The sequence below is a fragment of the Sceloporus occidentalis genome, unplaced genomic scaffold, assembly GCF_023333645.1.
Source record: "Sceloporus occidentalis isolate IW3139 unplaced genomic scaffold, rSceOcc1.0.p SCAF_25, whole genome shotgun sequence".
Taxonomy (NCBI): Eukaryota; Metazoa; Chordata; class Lepidosauria; order Squamata; family Phrynosomatidae; genus Sceloporus; species Sceloporus occidentalis.
In genome coordinates, this window is record NW_028317005.1 from 4,449,233 (window position 1) to 4,468,867 (window position 19,635).

The following is a 19,635-nucleotide window of genomic DNA, read 5'->3' on the forward strand; positions in this document are numbered from 1 at the left end:
AAAGATGACGAAAATAAGAACATGTGTGTGTGGTGATTGCTCCCATTCTAACATTTTTTTCACAAATTTTGCCTTTGTTTATATTGGTCAGTATGGCACAAGGGTCCACAAAGACCAAGATAGGATAAACAGTCTAGTATTTTTTTCCATGGAACAAGATTCCATACCCAGGGCTTCAGAGGCTTCATTCCTGCAATCCCACATGGGAATCATAGTAGGTTAGCATCTGGGATTTACAAAGGAAGTTCATAAACCTATCCAAGAGTATTAATAATAAAAAGTGGTTAAAAAAGGCACACTAGATGGGCCAACGGTTTCTTTTCTGTCGGCACTATCTATGTATCTTGATAGGATTCCAAATTTTTTCCAGCTATGGAAAGAAGACCAAAGATAAAGCTTTTGTTTTACTGTTTAATGTTTTTGCCAAGCCTGTACTGGGACAAAAGTACTCAAATCCAGAAGATGATAAGTACCCTTTGAAGGTTAGACCTGCACACAGCATAAATAAGGATCTCCAGCCCAATCTTGTTAGTGAACAACGAACGTTTGAGTTTAAACAACATCTCCATAGGGCCCATCGCATTATACTATGAAACAACTAAAGTGACAGGTTCACAGATATACACATTGGGTCTGAAACCTGTTTCTGTTTTGTTTTTAAGATGTTTCGAATTGATTTGTTAGAAATTATTATATTCTGTCTGCACTAGTGGCAGAGCACTTTTTGTTTGGAAAATAGCACACAGCACAAGAGTTCTATGCTCTTCCATTATGAAGAACGCAATAAGATAACTTCCCAAAACTTACATTTGTTATTGGATCATTGTCATTTTCTGTGAGACAGGCTTGAAGATTTAGACTGAGGGATTTGCAACATATCATAATCCTCTTAGTTGTCTTTTCCTCAAATGGTTTGATTGCAGAGTCGCTTGCTGACTTCTGGAGCTTTGTTACCTAAAAATATTAACTCAAGTAGATTAGAAAGAAACGCAAAAGCTTAAACTGTAGAACAGACAGTTCTATTGTTATAAATGCTTTGCTTTTTTCCGATGGAAATCTTGCGTATGTATTTCATGCTTAAACACTGTTGCAAGAAACCAAAATGATAACGATGACAACAGTCATGAAATAATAAAAATAATAATAATAAGAAATAATTAGAGCTGCACAAAAATGTATAAACCTATAAACCGGGTTGATATTTTAGGAGTCAGAGAGGGATTTGTCGAAGGAAATCAACCTAAAATGTCATAAAATGTTAATAGCCAGATGAAAAAATGTAGAGGACCTGGCGACTTGGCTCTTAGGAATTGTAAAACACTAATAATAATCATATTAATAATAATAATAATAATAATAGTGTAATAAGATACACTTACACATATATCTGGGTCAAGTGAAAACAGATTGAGTCGATCCACATTTCTAGCAGATCTGATGCTTTCTTCTGTTTCTGTTAGGTACTTAAAGTGGAAGAACTAGTGAGTTAAGTTACTTTCTTTTGCAATGGTACTTTATTACTGTAAATGCAAACTACCAATCAACTTTATTTTTCAAGGGTTAATTAATGAATACTGAGTATAAGTGCTTCCTGTTTGTTAAAGAAATATGTTTCTATATTGTTTATGTATCACTATAGATCATACAAAGTCCTTTGATATTAGAGCATGATATATTTTTTATATTGTGTCACATAAACACACTTTAATTAAAGCAGAAAAGGTAAGTACGTGTTACTAACTTTAGCAAGGTCAGGGTGCAAGGAGTTCTCTGTGGCATCTTCTTCTTCCTGATGACATTCAAAATTAATAAGGGCTTCTGGATCATCTGCAAAAAGGTGTGAAAGAATAAGGTAACAGTCTATTAAACGCTATACAGTGACCTATGATTTAAATTTTTGGTAGCCTTTCTTAATCAGTGAAGAAATGATGGCTTTTTCCCTTTTTCCTTTGTAATTTACAAAGCACAAAACTACATTAAAAACTATAATTTTGTATTCATTATCGTATGCATTATTTTCAAAACAGAGCAGGAGAAATGTGTTTCGAATTAAACTTCAACACACTAAATCAGGGGCGTCCAACATGCGGCCCGCGTGACCTCGAGGTGCAGCCCACGTGAGATCGGCAGCCAGGATCACAAGCCCTGCCGCTTACTTGTGGGAGGGTCTTTTCTCTGCTCCAGTCCTGCCTCCTCTGTGGGGAGAACAAGGGAGGCCACGCCCCCTGCTGAAGTCTGTGAGCGGCATTGAGAGCTGTAGTAGGTAAGGGGGTGGGGGAGGTTGTTTGAATGAGTATGCCTGTGAGGGAATGAATGTGTGAATGAATGAGTATATGAATGAATGAGTGTGTAAGTGCTGGAACCTAGGCATGATGGGACTGTGATTGCTGTTAGCAATCACACTTCTAGCATGCTAAGTCAGCCAGTACATGCTGAAACCTGGCTAGCTGCCCCCCTTGTGTATTGATGCTGCCAGCAGTATGGGGTCTGCACTTACAGCCACCCTGTACCAGCATGTACTGGCTGACTTGGCATGATAGGAGTGTGATTGCTAACAGCAATCTGCTAACAGCAATCACAGTCCCATCATCAGGTTCCAGCATTTACTGGTTGCCTGGGTATAAAAAGAGTGTGTTTGCTGTTAGCAATCACACTCCTATCATGCCAAGTCAGCCAGTACATGCTGAAACCTGGCTAGCTGCCCCCCTTGTGTATTGATGCTGCCAGCAGTATGGGGTCTGCACTTACAGCCACTCTGTACCAGCATGTACTGGCTGACTTGGCATGATAGGAGTGTGATTGCTAACAGCAATCTGCTAACAGCAATCACACTCCCATCATGCCTAGGTTCCAGCATTTACTGGTTGCCTGGGTATGAAAAGAGTGTGTTTGCTGTTAGCAATCACACTCCTATCATGCCAAGTCATATTGTTGATTTTTTTTTTGTCCAATTGTGGTGTGTTACTTTTAATAAAAGTGTGGTTACACACTAAAATTGGACAAAAATTACTGGTACAATGCCCAGCCAACCAGTACACGCTGGAATCTGGGTATGCCAGAGATTGCTGTTAACAATCATAATATATAATTTTTTTTGTACAATTTTGGTGTGCAACTTTTATTAAAAGTATGTGGGGGGTGGTCATTTTCAGTTTTGGCTAAGTGAACCCTGAATTTTCGGTTTTGGTCCAAAATTTTCATTTCGGTGTATCCCGCCCATTGTCCTTAAGGGGTTAAATAAAACACTTTAACTGAAGCAGATGTAGAAATACAGAACAGGCCTATGTTTCATTTATATGGCAGATACAATAGAAACAAGATTAATAACCATTTGATCCAACTGGATAATCATGGGAAACAAAAGCGGCAGATACGTATTATAGGACTATGAAACTAAGTGACGCTGCAAAGTGAGCCGTGGAATGTATATTACTGTTGTCAAAATTCATTGAGTTGGCTAAAAATATTACCAAGTTTATGATCTGTTAGATCAGTGCTTTTCCTTTCTGGAATGACTCCTTCGGGATTTATTTGCAAAATTTTATTAAGAGTAGAAATCCAGTCATCCATATCCTGCTCAGTTTCAGCTGCCAACACGAAGTACGTCAGGTCATTCATTTTCAGCTCAAAGGCATGCTTTCTAAGCTGTTTATTCTGATTTAAAGAGAAAGAAAATGTATCCACGTTACACAACAAGTAAAGGTTAAGGCCGAAATCACAGTGACCTTCTAGGTGACTTTTAGTGGACATTTAGGTGGGCCAGGATATGGACACTCTATAGACGGGGGTTATTCGCTATAAGACCTATTTTCACTGAAACATTCCAATTTAACTATCCATTACGAAGAGTCTACCCTGAAAAAGTGAGTATGTTGGCACAGCATAGAAAGTTATTACATCAGTGAGGTGATAGTCTTGCCATTAAAACTCAACTATGCTGGTCAATGTGTCCACTCACTGCAACTCACTCTCAAAATTAGAGTTTAATACATACATCACTGCGTTTCAGATTTCCAAATGTATTTTAAGTGCCCCAATCACATGTCAATGAGAACATACTTTCATACTTTGGTGGTAAACTGACATTGGGCATCTCTTAATTACCTTTAAATATTTGATGTTAAATGGTGCTCTGTAGGGCAGAGGGAGAACAATAATTTCTACAAATTTCATAGGTTCTATCATACTGCACTATTACATTTTAAAACCCAACACCCAAACCTGTCTATATGAATAGAGTCTGCCTCCCAAAGTTAAACGTTGGAAAACGTCAAGAAAACAAGACGTTTTTATTATTTTTATTAGAAGTTGATGTTTTGTGGAAGTATAAGAGCATAATGATTAACTGCTTCCGGTGTAAGTGTGTTAGCCGTGTCTATTAGGCACACATATTTATACCAATACCAATAAACACTCTTTTTTGGTACATGAACCCAAAGCAAGGTAGTAGAGATGAAACGGTTAAGGTATTTTCTACCACTCACCTGGATGACCCCAGTGCAAGAGTCTAAAAAAATACATCCTTTTGGTTCCTTTGATATTTTTTCATCTTTGTAAAAATTCATAATGTAAGAATTATCCGACAGCTGCGTCAACTGGAAGAAGCGTTTTTTAAAAGACTGAAAAGAGCGGGAAAATAAAACATTACAGAAGTGAACGTTGGTTATGGCTCCTGTCACAAAATATTTTCCTGAAGCTCAGCTTTAGACAATGCCATGGTCATATATATGTCCAGATATTTTATGCTTCACAACACACAGCACATAATATGCAAGTGTTTTCACGCTGAGGGGGCTGAGAACTGTAATTACACACAGAGTAATGTTTTCTACTCACCCGCACAGTAATGCTATTGTTTATAGTGCTATTAAAATTCCCTTTATACAGCCAGCCAGATTTGAAAACTCCCGATCCACCTCCTCCGCCACCTCCTTTAGAAGACGAGAGGGACGTTGTATCCTGAATAAAATAACATTATACATTTTTTATGAAACTAGGGAAGAATGCATGTCTGTGCTGTACTGATTTGCCTCAATTCAGCCAAGTGAGATTATTGCCCATGCAAGCATTTAAAATACGTTTTGTGAATTGATTCTCGGTGCTTACTTCATCCTTGTCTGCATCTTCATGGTCAACTTCAAAGGAATGTGAAGGCAATTTTTCTGTCTTGGAAAAATTTCTATATAAAAAGAAACAATAATACATTTTGTGATGCACAACCTTTTTTCTGCCATTTCACAGTATAGTTTCCTGCAAAATTGATGCCCTGAGTTCATTTGCTCCATAATATAACTGCACACATTTGCTTGTACCATATTAGTTCAATGGCACGCACCAAGACCCCAAACAGGTGAGACAGACCATGGAGGGAGTCTCAAAACAGTTTTCTGGGAGCCCAGGATTCTGTGTAATGGAATAATGGTAGGAAAATTTGCAGACATGTGCCAAAAACAATTCAAACAAATTTTTTGGTTCATTTTTTGGACAACCTGCCTGTTCATTTTGGAAGACCATTTAAAATTCCGGAAGAAAATTCTTTGTCCCATGGTCACATTTATTCTCACACTCTTTCTGACTCTCACTTTCTTCTTATTTTCATTCATTTCACTCTCTCATGCTTTCTGAATGTCTCCCTACCGCCTCTTCATCTCTTCTCTCTCTTCGTCCACATCTCGGAGGACATAACCTTCCGCTGACCTTCAGCTATAATGGGGGAGCTTCCTGTTATGTCCCTGAAGCTCCGCCACTTTTGTGGAAGTTCACACAAGGTTATTGTTTTGTAAAATGGCGGAGCTTCTGTTGATGACCTACCCCGATTCTCCAACCAGGGTAGAAGACGTCACCAGAAGCTCGCCATTTTGGCAGAAGTTCACACAATCTTCCAATGTCAGGGGGAGAAGATGTCATAATAGTAGTAGTAGCCCTTCTGCCACAAAATCTCCAATCACCACAACTGTTTACACTATGGAGGACTAGGCCCAGCTGGTACAGCCACTGTACCATCCTGTACATTGCACCTTAAGAGGTGGAACACTAAGAAATCACATCATATCCTGGCACACAGTTGTAAGGATGGCAGTCTCAGTGGTGGGGGGACTCTCGGGGTGTTTCCCTGGGTCAGGCCTAAGGTAGTACCTAACATAAAAATGTTTTACTTTTGAAAAAAAAAACCTTCGGATAAAAAACAATGCATATAGAATTATTTTGTGGAGAATACTATAAAGCAGAGATAGCTCTATGCAAAACACTGGCATTATATATCATTATATATTTAAAAATTATGAATTTATATGTATATATATATATATATACACAGATCAGCCATAACATTATGACCACCTGCCTAATACTGTGTAGGTCCCCCTTTTTACCCAAAACATCCCCGACCCGTCGAGGTATGGACTCCAATAGACCTCTAAAGGTTGCTGTGGTATCTGGCACCAAGACGTTAGCAGATCCTTTAAGTCCTGTAAGTTGCAAGGTGGGGCCTCCATGGATGCATCCTGGTGCCGGGTGTTCTCCAGGTAAGTGATGGTCCACCGCTTTTCCTTCCTGGGACCGCTTTTGATAGGTACTGACCACTGCTGACCTTCACAATCTTGCCCTTGTCAAAGTCACTCAGATCCTTACACTTGCCCATTTTTACTGCTTCTAACACATCAACTTTGAGAATGAAATGTTCACTTGGTGCCTAATATATCCCACCCACTGGTCATAATGTTATGGCTGATTGGTGTATAATATTGGTTTTATCACTATAGCTTCTGCCCATAGCCGTTTAGGCTTTACAAAAACCCCATGCAGTTTTAAGTAGAAGAGAAAATACCTAGGACATTTATAATACACTGTCCACTTGAGAAGAGTAAGAGGAGGACATCACTGCATTGTTCAGACAGCAACGCAACTGAAGACCACACAAACTCTATGACTGCTGGGTCTGCCCCAATAGATTGATTAAATAAGTTACCGGTATATATCATTAAGTATTTCAGGAAAGATTATCACTAATAGAGAGATATTTACAAAGCTTCCAAAAGACATTCATCAGTGACATTTGTATATGTGTCTAAAATGATTTGATAGAATGAGTCATTAAATGAAATGAAACTTGATCATTGTAGAAAATACAACACATATCAATGCTACAGGCAGAGAATATTGTTTCAGGAAAAAGTAGTTAGAAGGGTCTAATGACACTTACTGTTGTAACTGTCGGAAGTCCCCAGAATACAGCTCATACTTGTAATTCACCACATGCCAGTGAGAATTGTAATATTTGCAGGCCTAGAAAAACAATATTATTAGATTTAGCAGAATTCCTGAAACAAAGGTACTTACCATTTGCCTGCTGAGTGATAATAGAAACGGTAGAAACATTATAATCAGATTGCAACAGCATGACTAAAGAATAATGAGGTCTCAGCGGCATACTGTCTTATAGACATAAATACAAATATCCAAACACTTTTAACTATATCAGTTCCAAAGTTCTGTGCAATGGTCTCCAAATTCTTCCATTTTAATCTGGAACATGCTACATGAATGAAACACAGTGTAGTTTCTTAGTTCTTACAAAATGGAACACCTGGGGTTGAATTTAGGTTGTATTTGCTCTTTTGGATAATAGAGAGAATGACGTCTCAATGCACACTAAACAATAAGATGGGTCCTGTAAGGCTTGCCCCAGTGGTAGTGGCTGTCGTTCGCATACAGCTGCACTAAAGATAGGGCTCTGCAAGAGGTTATGTGAGCTGCACAGAGCGTGAGCGAGAGTAAATGTATGGTATTAAGAGAGTGTGCAGGTGTGTTAGTGTATGGTGTTTGTGCGTGAGTCTATGGTGTTGTGGTGTGTGTAATTTACTGTATAATGTAAGTGCGTGTGTTACTGGTGCTAGCATGTGTGTGTTACTGATTGGTGTTAGAGTGTGTGTCTGCATATGGTACTACACCATATTATTGTATGGAGTTGGCATGAATAGTTATTTTATGGAGCTGGCATAAATATGAGCGTTAAGGGTGAGCCTAGTGTTAGTGGTACGTAAGAGGAGGAGAGGGAGTGGGTGTGTGTGTGTATTATGAGTTTGTGTAATATAGACTACTAGGTTACAAAAGTGGATTCATGCAAACAATGTCAGTGAAACATGACTAGTATAAAGAAAATACCTACTGGGATAATCAAAATGTTTAATTTAAGTGTCTGTGTTTAAAAACACATTTCTCATTGAATTTTACCTAAAGATAGTTAGGTAGATAGATGGATTCTCGTACACAGCACCAATGAGAGTGACTTGTTTGACGTCTGCTACTTTCAGTTTTTGAAGGTTCAATTACATTAAGAGCAGATCTATATTCTAAATGATATAGAACCAGTGACAAAAGGAGTATTGGAGGATGCACACTACTATCATTCACATACTTATGGGAAAACCAAAGGACTCCATTGATTTACTATGTCTCCATCTAAGAATGGCGGATAAAGGTCATTTTCCAAGTGCAACACAGATTTTAAGGTTGGATAACTATATGGAAGTATGTAAACAAACCTGTAACGCATTCAGCACGTTGGACATCATTAAACTCATTGTTAGAATTAGTGAGGTGTTTTTGTTTTGTTTTATGATGTTTATGTTTTGGGGTCCCTGAAGCATAGAACCACCTCAGGGGACCTTTCATTAAGCAAACATTTTTTGCAGTCTTAACATAGGATTAAATAGACTCATAAATGATGGAGCCGGAGTGAGGACATATGAGGACACACTAGCCACAACCATAATTATGTGCTTAGTAAATAGAAAGCACTATTATCACTATTTTTTTTCTAATACAGAACACAGACAAATCAACTTTTATATTGCATAGAAGAGCCAAGAAGGCTTCTGCTGCTGGGACTATATCTAAAAACATGCACAGATATATATAATGATGATAAATATATAATGGAGAACTGTATACCTCTTTGCAAAGTATAGGATACACATATTATGTTAAATCTTTAACAGAGTTTCGATCCAAAAATATTTCCTGATCATCGTGTACTAGAAGTATTGAATTAGTGTTTCCCGGAAACGTGATAGACAAGTTTGTAAGAGATCTGTATCAAATTATCTTAAGTCAGGTTAAAAAGTTAACTCTTTGAGTGCCTGACTACGCACTTAATGTTTGATCCCTGGATGCTTCTTTTGTCATTCAAGTGCACTGCATAGTCATTAATCTGGGCAGATAACACTATTCTACATGCCTAAGAGACACACAAAATATGTTTATAAATTAAATTGTGTAAATAAAATGTTATTTTTCTTCTAAATGCCTTACTCAATTACATACATAGCTATTGACTGGTTAAAAACTAAGACAAACCGTCTTGGCAAAGCCCCGGCACCCAGTCTATTCAGGGCTAATTTTTTTCTGCCTTAATGACCAGAGATATTTTGTGATCTTTCCTTTATGTTTCTAAAACCATGATTCCCCTTTAAAATTTTTGATGAATCCACACAAATCATACATCATTTTGTTCAGGACTAGTACTGTAAAACCTTCTTTTAAAATTATAGAAATACACAAAACATAAAAAATAGTTATAATATGTAAAAAACATAATAGGAAAAGATTTTGCACTTTTTCATAGAATAACTTCTATAGCAGTGATGGCGAACGCGTGGCACGTGTGCCGCTGTTGGCATGCCGAGCCGTCTCTGTGGGCACGCCGTGACTACAGTCATACACTGTAGTCACGGCGTCGGCTCCCGCGGACTACATCTCCCACAGTTCTCTGGGGAGAACCCTCCCCAGAGAACACTGAAGCCACGCCCAGGGGCGGGCTGGGCCGGGGGGCAATTGCCCCCAAGGCCGCCCGAAATCTAATCTAAACGGCCGCTGGGTGCTGAGGCCGCCGGCCGACGCTACTTTAATACTTTTTTTAAAAATTTCATATGGCAAGCCGGATCGGCTATTAAATGAAAAAAAAATAGTATTAAAGCAGCGCTGGCCGGCGGCATCAGCACCCAGCGGCCGTATGCGATGGCCGCCAAGTGATGGGAGCAGCGTGAGGGGTGAAAGCTCCGCCCCCTCGCACTCACCTTTCACCCCTCACGCTGCTCCCATCACTATGCGGCCATCAGATTGTTGGAAATCGAATCTAAACGGCCGCTGGGTGCTGATGCTGCCGGGCGGCGCTACTTTAATACTTTATTTATTTATTTTTAATATGGCAAGCCGATCCGGCATATTAAATAAATTTAAAAAAAAAGGATTAAAGTAGCTCCGGCCGGTGGCATCAGCACCCAGCGGCCGTTTAGATTCAATTTCCAACAATCTGATGGCCGCATAGTGATGGGAGCAGCGTGAGGGGTGAAAGGTGAGTGCGAGGGGGCGGAGCCACTTCACTTGACTTGCCCCCCAGGCCTTAGGCTGCCAGCCCTCCCCTGGCCACGCCCCCTCGTTATTCAGGTTTAATTGCAGTGTTGGCACTTTGAAAAAAATAAGTCGTTTTGGTTTGCAGTTTGGGCACTTGGGCTTAAAAAGGTTTGCCATCACTGTTCTACAGTATAGGTGCCACAGCTGAACAATGGGGTTTGGTGCTAGTGATGTTTTTTTTGTTATAATTTTTACTGGTAGTGGTAGGGCACTTAAATTTTTTTTTACAAATAATTTTCTCTTTTTTTGCTCTCAATGCAGTGCAGATTGAGATCCCATTGGGGATCTCTCTTAGGCATTCTGCATTCTGGATTCAACAGATTAGTCATCCTTTCAAATTATCACCATAAACAAAGGTTAAAGAAACTTGACAAATCCTGGACTTTCTATAATATATTTCTCTGCTTATTTGTAATGATATGAACGTTCTAAAATAGAAATACATTCCATCAAAACCTCAAATGAATTACTCGGTTATTATTTAAATTAAAAAGAAAATTTTAAAGACAATAACAATAATTTCCCCTGCCATACTTGTATATTGGGCATGATTTATTAATAATGGTATAAAATGTATAGATTGACTCTGTTGTTTAATTAAACCGAGCCTGCCATTCAGACTGCTCTTTTTCTTTGCCACCCTAAACTGGCGTTCACATCGTTAATGCGGCTGATTGCTGACACCGTGCAACCGTAGATAGGTCGAACCGACAAAACTGTTTCAGGGTCAGCTCTGACTACAGATCAATGAGGAACCACTTCCAAAGACATTCTGCCATCATACAGACTCTATTGAGTGGCTTATTTTCAAAACCCTGTGTTTGCCATGTACACAATAAATACGTCACCCAGTGAACTTGGATTTACAGTTGGTGGATCATCAAAAAATGGTTATATGCAATCATTCATTTACCTCTCTGACTAATAAATGTGTTGCTTTTTGTTCAGCTTCTTCAGGCACCGTGGAAAGGACTGTTTGCATCTCCAGTGGGATTGTTTCTATCTGTTGGTAAACAAATTAAAAGCAAAACCGGCAGATTATACACTGAACAAAAACGACACTGCAAACAGAATGAAAGTCACCCGCTTAATGTATGGGCGCCAGACAAGAAGATACACCTATTGTTCAATTCTCCTGTACCCAAAGGGTTCTAGCTATAATTGTATAAAGAATGGTAATATCAACTACAGTGTAATAATTAGAATAGCAGGGTACATCCAATGCTCTTAATATGCAGGGCTATAAATGACTGCTTTTCTCATCATTATGGATATGTAACAATATATGGCCAGTTATTCTGCCTCATTGTCACTACTATTGAAATTCTTCTCTAGTAAAGATTTGATGCGTAAACAACCATGTCTGCATGAGAACATTTTCTGGATTGAGGGTATCCTTTATAAGGGTGAATGGGATTCCTTATACATTTTTTGGCAAACCCCACTTATTATAAATTATCCAGTAATAGCTGTGTTATGCAGAAGGCAGTAGACACTCAATGGAAACTGGAACATTTGATAGAGGTTAAAGTTCATATTTTATCAGGTTTACTTAGCATTTGGAAGCGAAAATTTAAGATTAGAGCAGCAGTTAGTGCAGAGATCATATGGGGGAGGAATTAATACGTAATATAATTTTAATTGATAAAGGAAAATTAAATATATACAACTTTCCCCTGAGTCATCAACATAAAAAGACTAATATGTATCAATGAAGAGATGAAATATACTGTGGAACGACAAGAAGAATGTGAACAATATCTATGATGGAGGACAGAATAGCAACCATGGAAATTGATGGTCAATGGTTGTCTTCATCTAACAACAGCATACACTGGGGGGGGTTGCGTACAGTTAATAAAAAATCTTGCTTTTGTTAAAAAAACCCCCAACATTTTGTTTAAAAAAATAAACTAGTACACCTTTTTCATACATTCACATTAAATATTATGTGACGTTGGACGAAGCACACTTTTCAGTACTCCCTGTGACACACTTCAAACCCAAATTCACTTCTAATGAACCAGACAGACTTCAACTTATTAGCGATACATGAGAATTTTCTCTTCTGGTTTTGTTTGTAGCTGTTGCACTTACACACATTTTACTCATTATATGAACCACAAATAGACATCTCCATCTGGTTCTACCACTAAAGATTTCCACTGTATGGTGACACTTTGATATTTCCTGAGCACCCATCACCTAAACTGACAGCAGTGCTCTAAATAAAATGTCATCTTTGACCCAAGCGTGATATAAATAGCTTGTACGTGTTCCCGTACACATATTGTCAATATGAGAATATTTATTTGCTACACTGTATGCTTACTTTTAAATATTCAGAATAATATAACAACTATGTTCCCTGACCATAACAAACATATATACTAAAGAACACGCTTAATTAACTTAAATAGCCATCAAAAAAGAAGGGTGCCAGATCACCATTAAAGTCTTTGTTGTAAAACAATTATTTTCTTGCAAAACTGTTTCACTAACTTATATATACTATTGCCGACGCACAGTGATGAGGGAGCAGTAAAGCAGAGGTCTGAAATGACAGCCCTCGCGCTCCCACAACTGGATGGAAGATAGAAGATGAGAAAGGTAAGAGATGGGGAGAAAGGGGTGTGAGTGCAGTGTATGTATATATGTTGGTGTGAGATGGTCAGTGTATGTGTATGGTCAGGTCTGTGTAAGAGCAGTGTAGGTATTTGTGTGTTTGTAAGCTGGTGTATATATATATATATATATATAGGCAGGGGTTTGTGGTGAGGGCAGTGTATAAATGTGTATGTATGGACAGACATATGTTACTATGTGTAGATATATATATATATGTGTGTGTGTGTGTAAGGGCAGTGTATGTATGTATATGTCTGTGTATGGGCAGTGTATGTGTATGGACAGGTGTGTGTAAGGGCAGTGTATGTGTATATGTGTGTTTGTAAGCTGGTGTGTACGTGTATATGTGTGTAAAGGAAGGGGTGTGTGAGGGCAGTGTATACATGTGTGTGTGGACAGGCATATGTTAGGGAGAGCTGACCACCCAATCCAAGCAGGCTTTGTATACAACAACCAGCCAATCACTGGTAAGGTACATCGCTTGCCGTGATTGGCTGGTTGTTGTATACTGGGTAGAGGGGTAGTCTTATACGGCGAGTATAGCCCAAATTCCTGTTTACTGGGGGCGATGTATCGACTTAACTCTGGGAACAAAGAGCTGTGTATTAACATAGATTTGTAGATGCAGCTTTATATCTTCCTGGAAAACCCCACAGGGATTTTCAGTAATACCCCACTGGCCCTAATGATAGTAAGTAGGGCTATCATGTATTTCTGTACAAATTTGACGATCTGCCTCTTAAACACCGAATCTGTTTATCCGCGTGCCGTATTTCTTTTACTACATCTTCTGATGTATGATACAGTCTGGAAAGGTGAGTCCTGCTGTTAGCATCGGTGACGGTTTGTTGTAGCAATGCAAGTACCAGCTATACCACCCAATGATCCCTAGCTTAAGTACCTTCGTTTCTGAATAAATGAACCCAGTGGGGAAGAGGTTAATCTCAGTGAGGCTTTTTCCCAGTAAGAAGGATGTGGTCACACAAGACATAATTTAAAATGTATACATTCTTCATCTTTTCTGCTCCATACCAATAAATTATTTTCACTTGGTACATTTTTCACTTTCCTGCTCTTCACGTATAAGATATACTGTATGTTACAATCATATGTTTCGGTCTTTCTTCCTTTCTTTCTTCTTTCTAACCATCGGTTTGCAAAAAAGAAGTGCATAATTTATGCATAAAAGGAAATTACATAAATATATACTGTATTTATACTTAAAATATGTTTTTTTAATATGGCATTTCCCAGCCCCCCATTTACACGGGCTTCACTTGACAAAGCTGTTAATTATTTTAGTTACGTACACACAGGTTAACAGCCACCTCTTTACGGACAATGGCTAAGACCTAAAATGGTGATCTAACACAAAGCCATCATATTCAGGCTAATTGTCTTCTTTGCGACTCTCTCTATCGCTAGACATACAGATTATTATTAATCTCACAAAATAGAACTCTCAGTATGAGCTCACTGTACTTCATGGCAACAGTCCGTGCAAAAGTTCCATGATGGTCGATACCAGCAGCAGATGTTATGTCATCAACCATTGAGAATCTACACCATTTAAATAATCAGATATCAGAGTTGTTATTCAACAACGGCTATAGAGTTCTAGGTTTCATCTTCCTGATTTATTAAAACTGAAAGCATGATCACTAAATTTCTTTCTTTCTTTCTTTCTTCCGCAGCACAAAAGAAAAAAGCAGGAATGAATTACACACAGGTGCATTTAAACTGGGATTCCCCTGAGAGTTTGTGTTGCTGCAATCGGCTTGTCGTCTTAAAATATAAATATGCAAAAATATTTCATTCTTAGTGTTATGACATATGTTATAGCAAAGCTGCCACACTCCAAAATGGAGATATGTATATTTGTAAGTCAAATGCAATTGTGGAACAATTATCTTGATCATGAATCACGCAATAAATACCAGAGGAATGCGCAGACATATAGATCAAATTCTACAGGAAAGGTAAAAATGACTCTGCAAGCATACCTCCCAAGTACGGGACAGTCCCGATGTCCAGGCACTGTCCCGCTGTCCCAGGTAGCTTGCCCCCTGTCCCACTTTTACAGGCAGTGGTGGACACTGACAGGTTGGTGGTTTCCCCTAACCGTCTCACGGAGCTGTAAAGTCAATGTGATGTCCTCTGCATGGCCACCTTGAGGTGCTCTGAAGCTGGCGCCACCATGACCGCACCAATCTCTGCTTCCAAAGATGTTTTGTCAATACTCATTTTTTTTTCTTCTAAAAAGCTGCATGAGCCAAGGCTTACCAGGGTACAAGCCTTAGTTATCAATGCACTCTAACCTAACGTTATGATGAATAATTAGCATAACATATATTTTTTTAGATTGTTTCTTAGCAGAGGTCAGAAGGTTTCGGCTCTGTAGATGATAAATGCATGGGCAAATATTAATGTTTTTTTGTTTTTCTTCCCGGTATAAAAATGAAATAAAATACTATGTCCAGCCTAAAAAAATTGTTTACAGTAAACATTCATTATGCATTATCGTCTTACAATAACTGTGCCAAATTTCATATAAGTATTAGACTTAGAATTTAATTATAGTTTATTATAAGAACATTTTGTTTCTTACCCTATACACAATTTTTTCATTTGTCCATGACCTTTTAAAATTGTATTTCTTGTATGTGGGGTAGGGGAATGGAGGCAACCCTTCCCCCTGTTAATAGGGGGTCCTGGGACCCCTGTTTTTGTAATTGAATTATACCATTTCTATTTTTTAATACATTGTGGCAATGGTGCTGTGTTTCAGGTGAGGGCATGCAAGTTAACAAATTGAACTGACCACTAGACGCATAAAAATGCTTATATATTAATACAGTATTATCACAAATTAACGTCACATCTGAAATGATAAAGGCCGTGCTGTCTTATTTCTGCCATAAGCTCAATATTTGGTACCAGTCTGGCCTGGATTCAGTTGCGTTAAAAACATGAAAGAAACATTGTGAAGAATGTGATAGTTCATATTTATTGTGCAATCTTTGTAAATAGTAACATTGTTATGTTAGACTCTTACAGAGGACAATAGTCTCTGACATGTGATATAACGAGGGTGGTAGTGAATGTATGCAGATGGCCATAGACACTCAGTTGGGGAAGGAAACAGTACATCTTTCAAATACAATATACACAGCTTCTGCAGGCACATGCCCTCTTAGTTCACTGGTCATTAAACACTGTGCCTGATTGTGCAAATATGTATTTGTGTGTGCCCATTCTCCAACTGTCTCTTATATCCTTAACAAAACTGCAGATGCAGCAACATCTCCAGACTTCTTCATTTTATACAAATTTTATCATAATCAATATGTCTTTACTGAAATTCTTAAGAACCACGGGATGAACGACAAACTGGTGTGTATGCAACATGTTTTGGAACTATGTGCCCTATACAGAGACCCACAATCCCACCGATTACAAGTAGCATTTACTTTTTTCCCAAGCAGTGGCAATACTTTTTGTTGCGTGTACTTGGCAATAACAATAACAATTTTATCCAGAAAAAATATCATACCATAAAAAAATAGAGAAAAATATAACATACAAACCTGTGATAATAACTACCAATATATAACAGACAATAAAGGCTTTAAATATACAATAAAGGCCTGAAAGATAAAGTCAGTGCAGCCTACAGGTATACAGCAATTATGGCCGCTAACATCCACTGGTAGTTATACATGGGAGATTATAAATGAACAGAAGATCCTAGCATATATATCTGTCTGATTAGACAGCCTGTAGAGAATATTTAATGAACTCATTGTTGTTTAATTACATTAGCACATGTGAGCCTGCCAATAGATCTGTCATCTGGCCAAGACAGTCCAATTGATGTCCTACTGTTGTTTAACAAATGTCGCGACATAACTGACTGACAGATTACACATTATCTCCTGCTGTTTAGGTGATAAGAACTTGTGGCGCTCATTGGATTTATAATTACAACTTTCACATCAGATTAGAGCATATACTGGAGTAATCGGACACAAAATATACATTGTCAGATTAAAAGTCATTTCCAAAGATTCTCCTTCTGCACCAATTTGTTTTAACCAAGTTATTGAAATTTTTAACTTGCTTTTATTAACTATTTTAACAGCGCTATGAAATCTGCTGGCCCTATATAAATAAATATAAAGAAATAATGTTGAAAACATTTGATATCAGTGATCTATTCTCATTCTACATTTTGGTTTTAATAGGCATATGATTAAAGGAACTTGACAGATTGCATTAGGTATGTGAGCAATTACCCCAAGTTGTTTCTGATTTATACCACAGTGTCCTTCAAATTACCTATCCTTCCAGCACAGACACGAATAAACGTAACTTTCCATTTCATGCTGTTTCTTCCACTGTTACCTATAGTAACATTAGTAATTATGTAACTGACTATTAGTACATCTGTTAATACCGGTAGTTCTATACCGGGTGAAAATTCGGGTAAAATATTATTCAAACAAATCTTGAAAAATAGCAAAATGTGCTCAATTAAAAAATGGTTAGTTGCTAAAAGCCACAAACCTTTATGTTATTTGTCCATCATATAGGATATGACATCATATACCGCTATATATATATAAAATTCAATACTGTTCATGACAAATTAAACTGTACAATTAAGCCTACTTACTGAGAAGTCATCTTCAGGGAATAACACCAGATCTTTCAGGGGATCGTTGGAATATTTGTTTTCTAGCTCTGTAATAGCAGACTCATAATCCAAAGGTTCCAAAAGCTTAGGCTTCTCATGCTGTTAACAAATGGAGAAAACATACATTACACAAACCATTAACTGCACCGTATACCTATGGGGAATCAGAAAGTGCTCTATAGAAAAAGGTAAAAATTAAATGTTTTGTTGAACACAAAAATGGAAATGTAGCCAACGCTCTTGAACAAACACAGGTTAATACATTAACAATTAAGTATCAGAAGACTGCATTTGACTATAGACGGTGATCCCTATCAAACTCACAATCTCCTACTTGGATTCCGGGTAGTTTGGAGGTAATTTAGAAGCATTTAGGCTGTGTAAGTCTCAGACGCACACAGTTAAATCACAATATCGCCTGTACACAATGTAACGTAAACAGACAGTACCTTAATGCCGAGAGAGACACGAATTTCACAGAACAGGACCCAAAAAAATTTACTTTCCCCGGAAAATTCGGGACTGTTGGCAGGTATGCACTATGAAGTCCCAGAGTACCAGGGTGCCAATCAAGGTAAATTGAGTTCTTTCAATCAATAATTATAATTTCTCTTGAAAATGTATTTTCGTGTAAAAATTGATGACCCTTGTCTAAGAATGGATGTATCTCCCTTAGGGGCATGGAAAGCATGGAAAGGCTTTAGCTATCAACCAAAACATAATGATCCTTAAAATTCCCAATTTACATTACATTACATTATTCATCTCCATTATCTGATCTGAGATTAATGTGACACTAGGTAACAGACGTCTCAAATGTTAAGTGTCCTCTTTGATTATTTTGTATTTATATAAGCACATCAGCCCTATTTTCATTTTAAATGCACAACGGAATGCATTGTGCATGGTCTTCAGTGCATATACTGCATGCGAACAGGTGCAAGTACTCTTTAGTTATTGGAACTCTTCTGACTCATGAGACTCTTTCTCCCAGCTGCCTTTTCTGAAAGCAGGAAGCCTACCGAAAAATGCTTCTTGCACAAGCTCAGCTAATTATAATCAATGAAAGTTGAACACCATTGAAATCAACGAGAGTAGTTGAAGCCAACCACATACAGACTGGCCAGACTCGATGGGTTGAATGGTTGTTTTCTGCTATCAAATTCTTCTTTTTTCTTTATATTTAGGTAATTCGAAGTCTTCTATGGGAACGCTGCTCAGTATATGAAAGATGTTTACATACTAATGCTTTCTGGTTTCAGTAGAGGAGAAAAATGGGGCAGAATTCCCAGCTTCTGACTCCAAACTAGACAATTCATGCTCCAATCTGTATGTAATAGAATGCACTGTCCATGCAAAATGCACTCCGACATGCATTAAAATTTTGGGGACTAGACCGTTCTTTTAATAGGGACTGTAACTCGTACCAGGTGCTCCTTTATTGTAGGGATCTTATAAATAGTGCACTGTTCCCAAATTCACTGGTTCTTCCCCAGTCTCACATCGGCTGGGGAAGACCGATATAAAAGTACAGTTTAAGTATTTTATTTCAGGTTTATTTCATTAAAGCTGTAAGAAAACTTACTTTGTGTGAACAGGGTTCAATTTTCTGAATTAAAAAAAGTGCCTATCTTTCATCAAGTAACTGTTCCGTAAAAAATGAGCCCTTGGTTCTCAGGCCTCTTGCATTAAATTAAATTCCCTGCCGCTACAACTCAAGCTATTTGATTATCTGCAGCTATCACATGATCATTTCAATCATTACCTTTATAATTACTTGTAGACTACATCAATCAGCATCAAAATGAAACAGCTGACAGTGAAAGCATTTGGCTACATGGGCATTAACAGTTACATTTAGTGATGAGTTCAAGATTCACATTTAATACAAAACTTTA

General features: G+C 38.0%; 1 protein-coding gene across 1 annotated transcript in view; it reads right to left on the bottom strand.

The window, feature by feature from the left end:
* The window catches only part of LOC149300281 (dedicator of cytokinesis protein 10-like), an 84,627-nt gene that overhangs the window by 46,639 nt on the left and 18,353 nt on the right, over positions 1-19,635 (bottom strand). Inside the window, exons 2-11 of the mRNA XM_089485277.1 lie at positions 17,717-17,836; positions 11,327-11,416; positions 7,202-7,284; positions 5,107-5,179; positions 4,837-4,959; positions 4,485-4,619; positions 3,471-3,654; positions 1,742-1,827; positions 1,380-1,463; positions 808-954 (exon numbers count right to left, since the gene is read on the bottom strand). Coding sequence (XP_089341403.1) covers positions 808-954; positions 1,380-1,463; positions 1,742-1,827; positions 3,471-3,654; positions 4,485-4,619; positions 4,837-4,959; positions 5,107-5,179; positions 7,202-7,284; positions 11,327-11,416; positions 17,717-17,836 — 1,125 coding nt within the window. The remainder of the gene's footprint in view (positions 1-807; positions 955-1,379; positions 1,464-1,741; positions 1,828-3,470; positions 3,655-4,484; positions 4,620-4,836; positions 4,960-5,106; positions 5,180-7,201; positions 7,285-11,326; positions 11,417-17,716; positions 17,837-19,635) is intronic.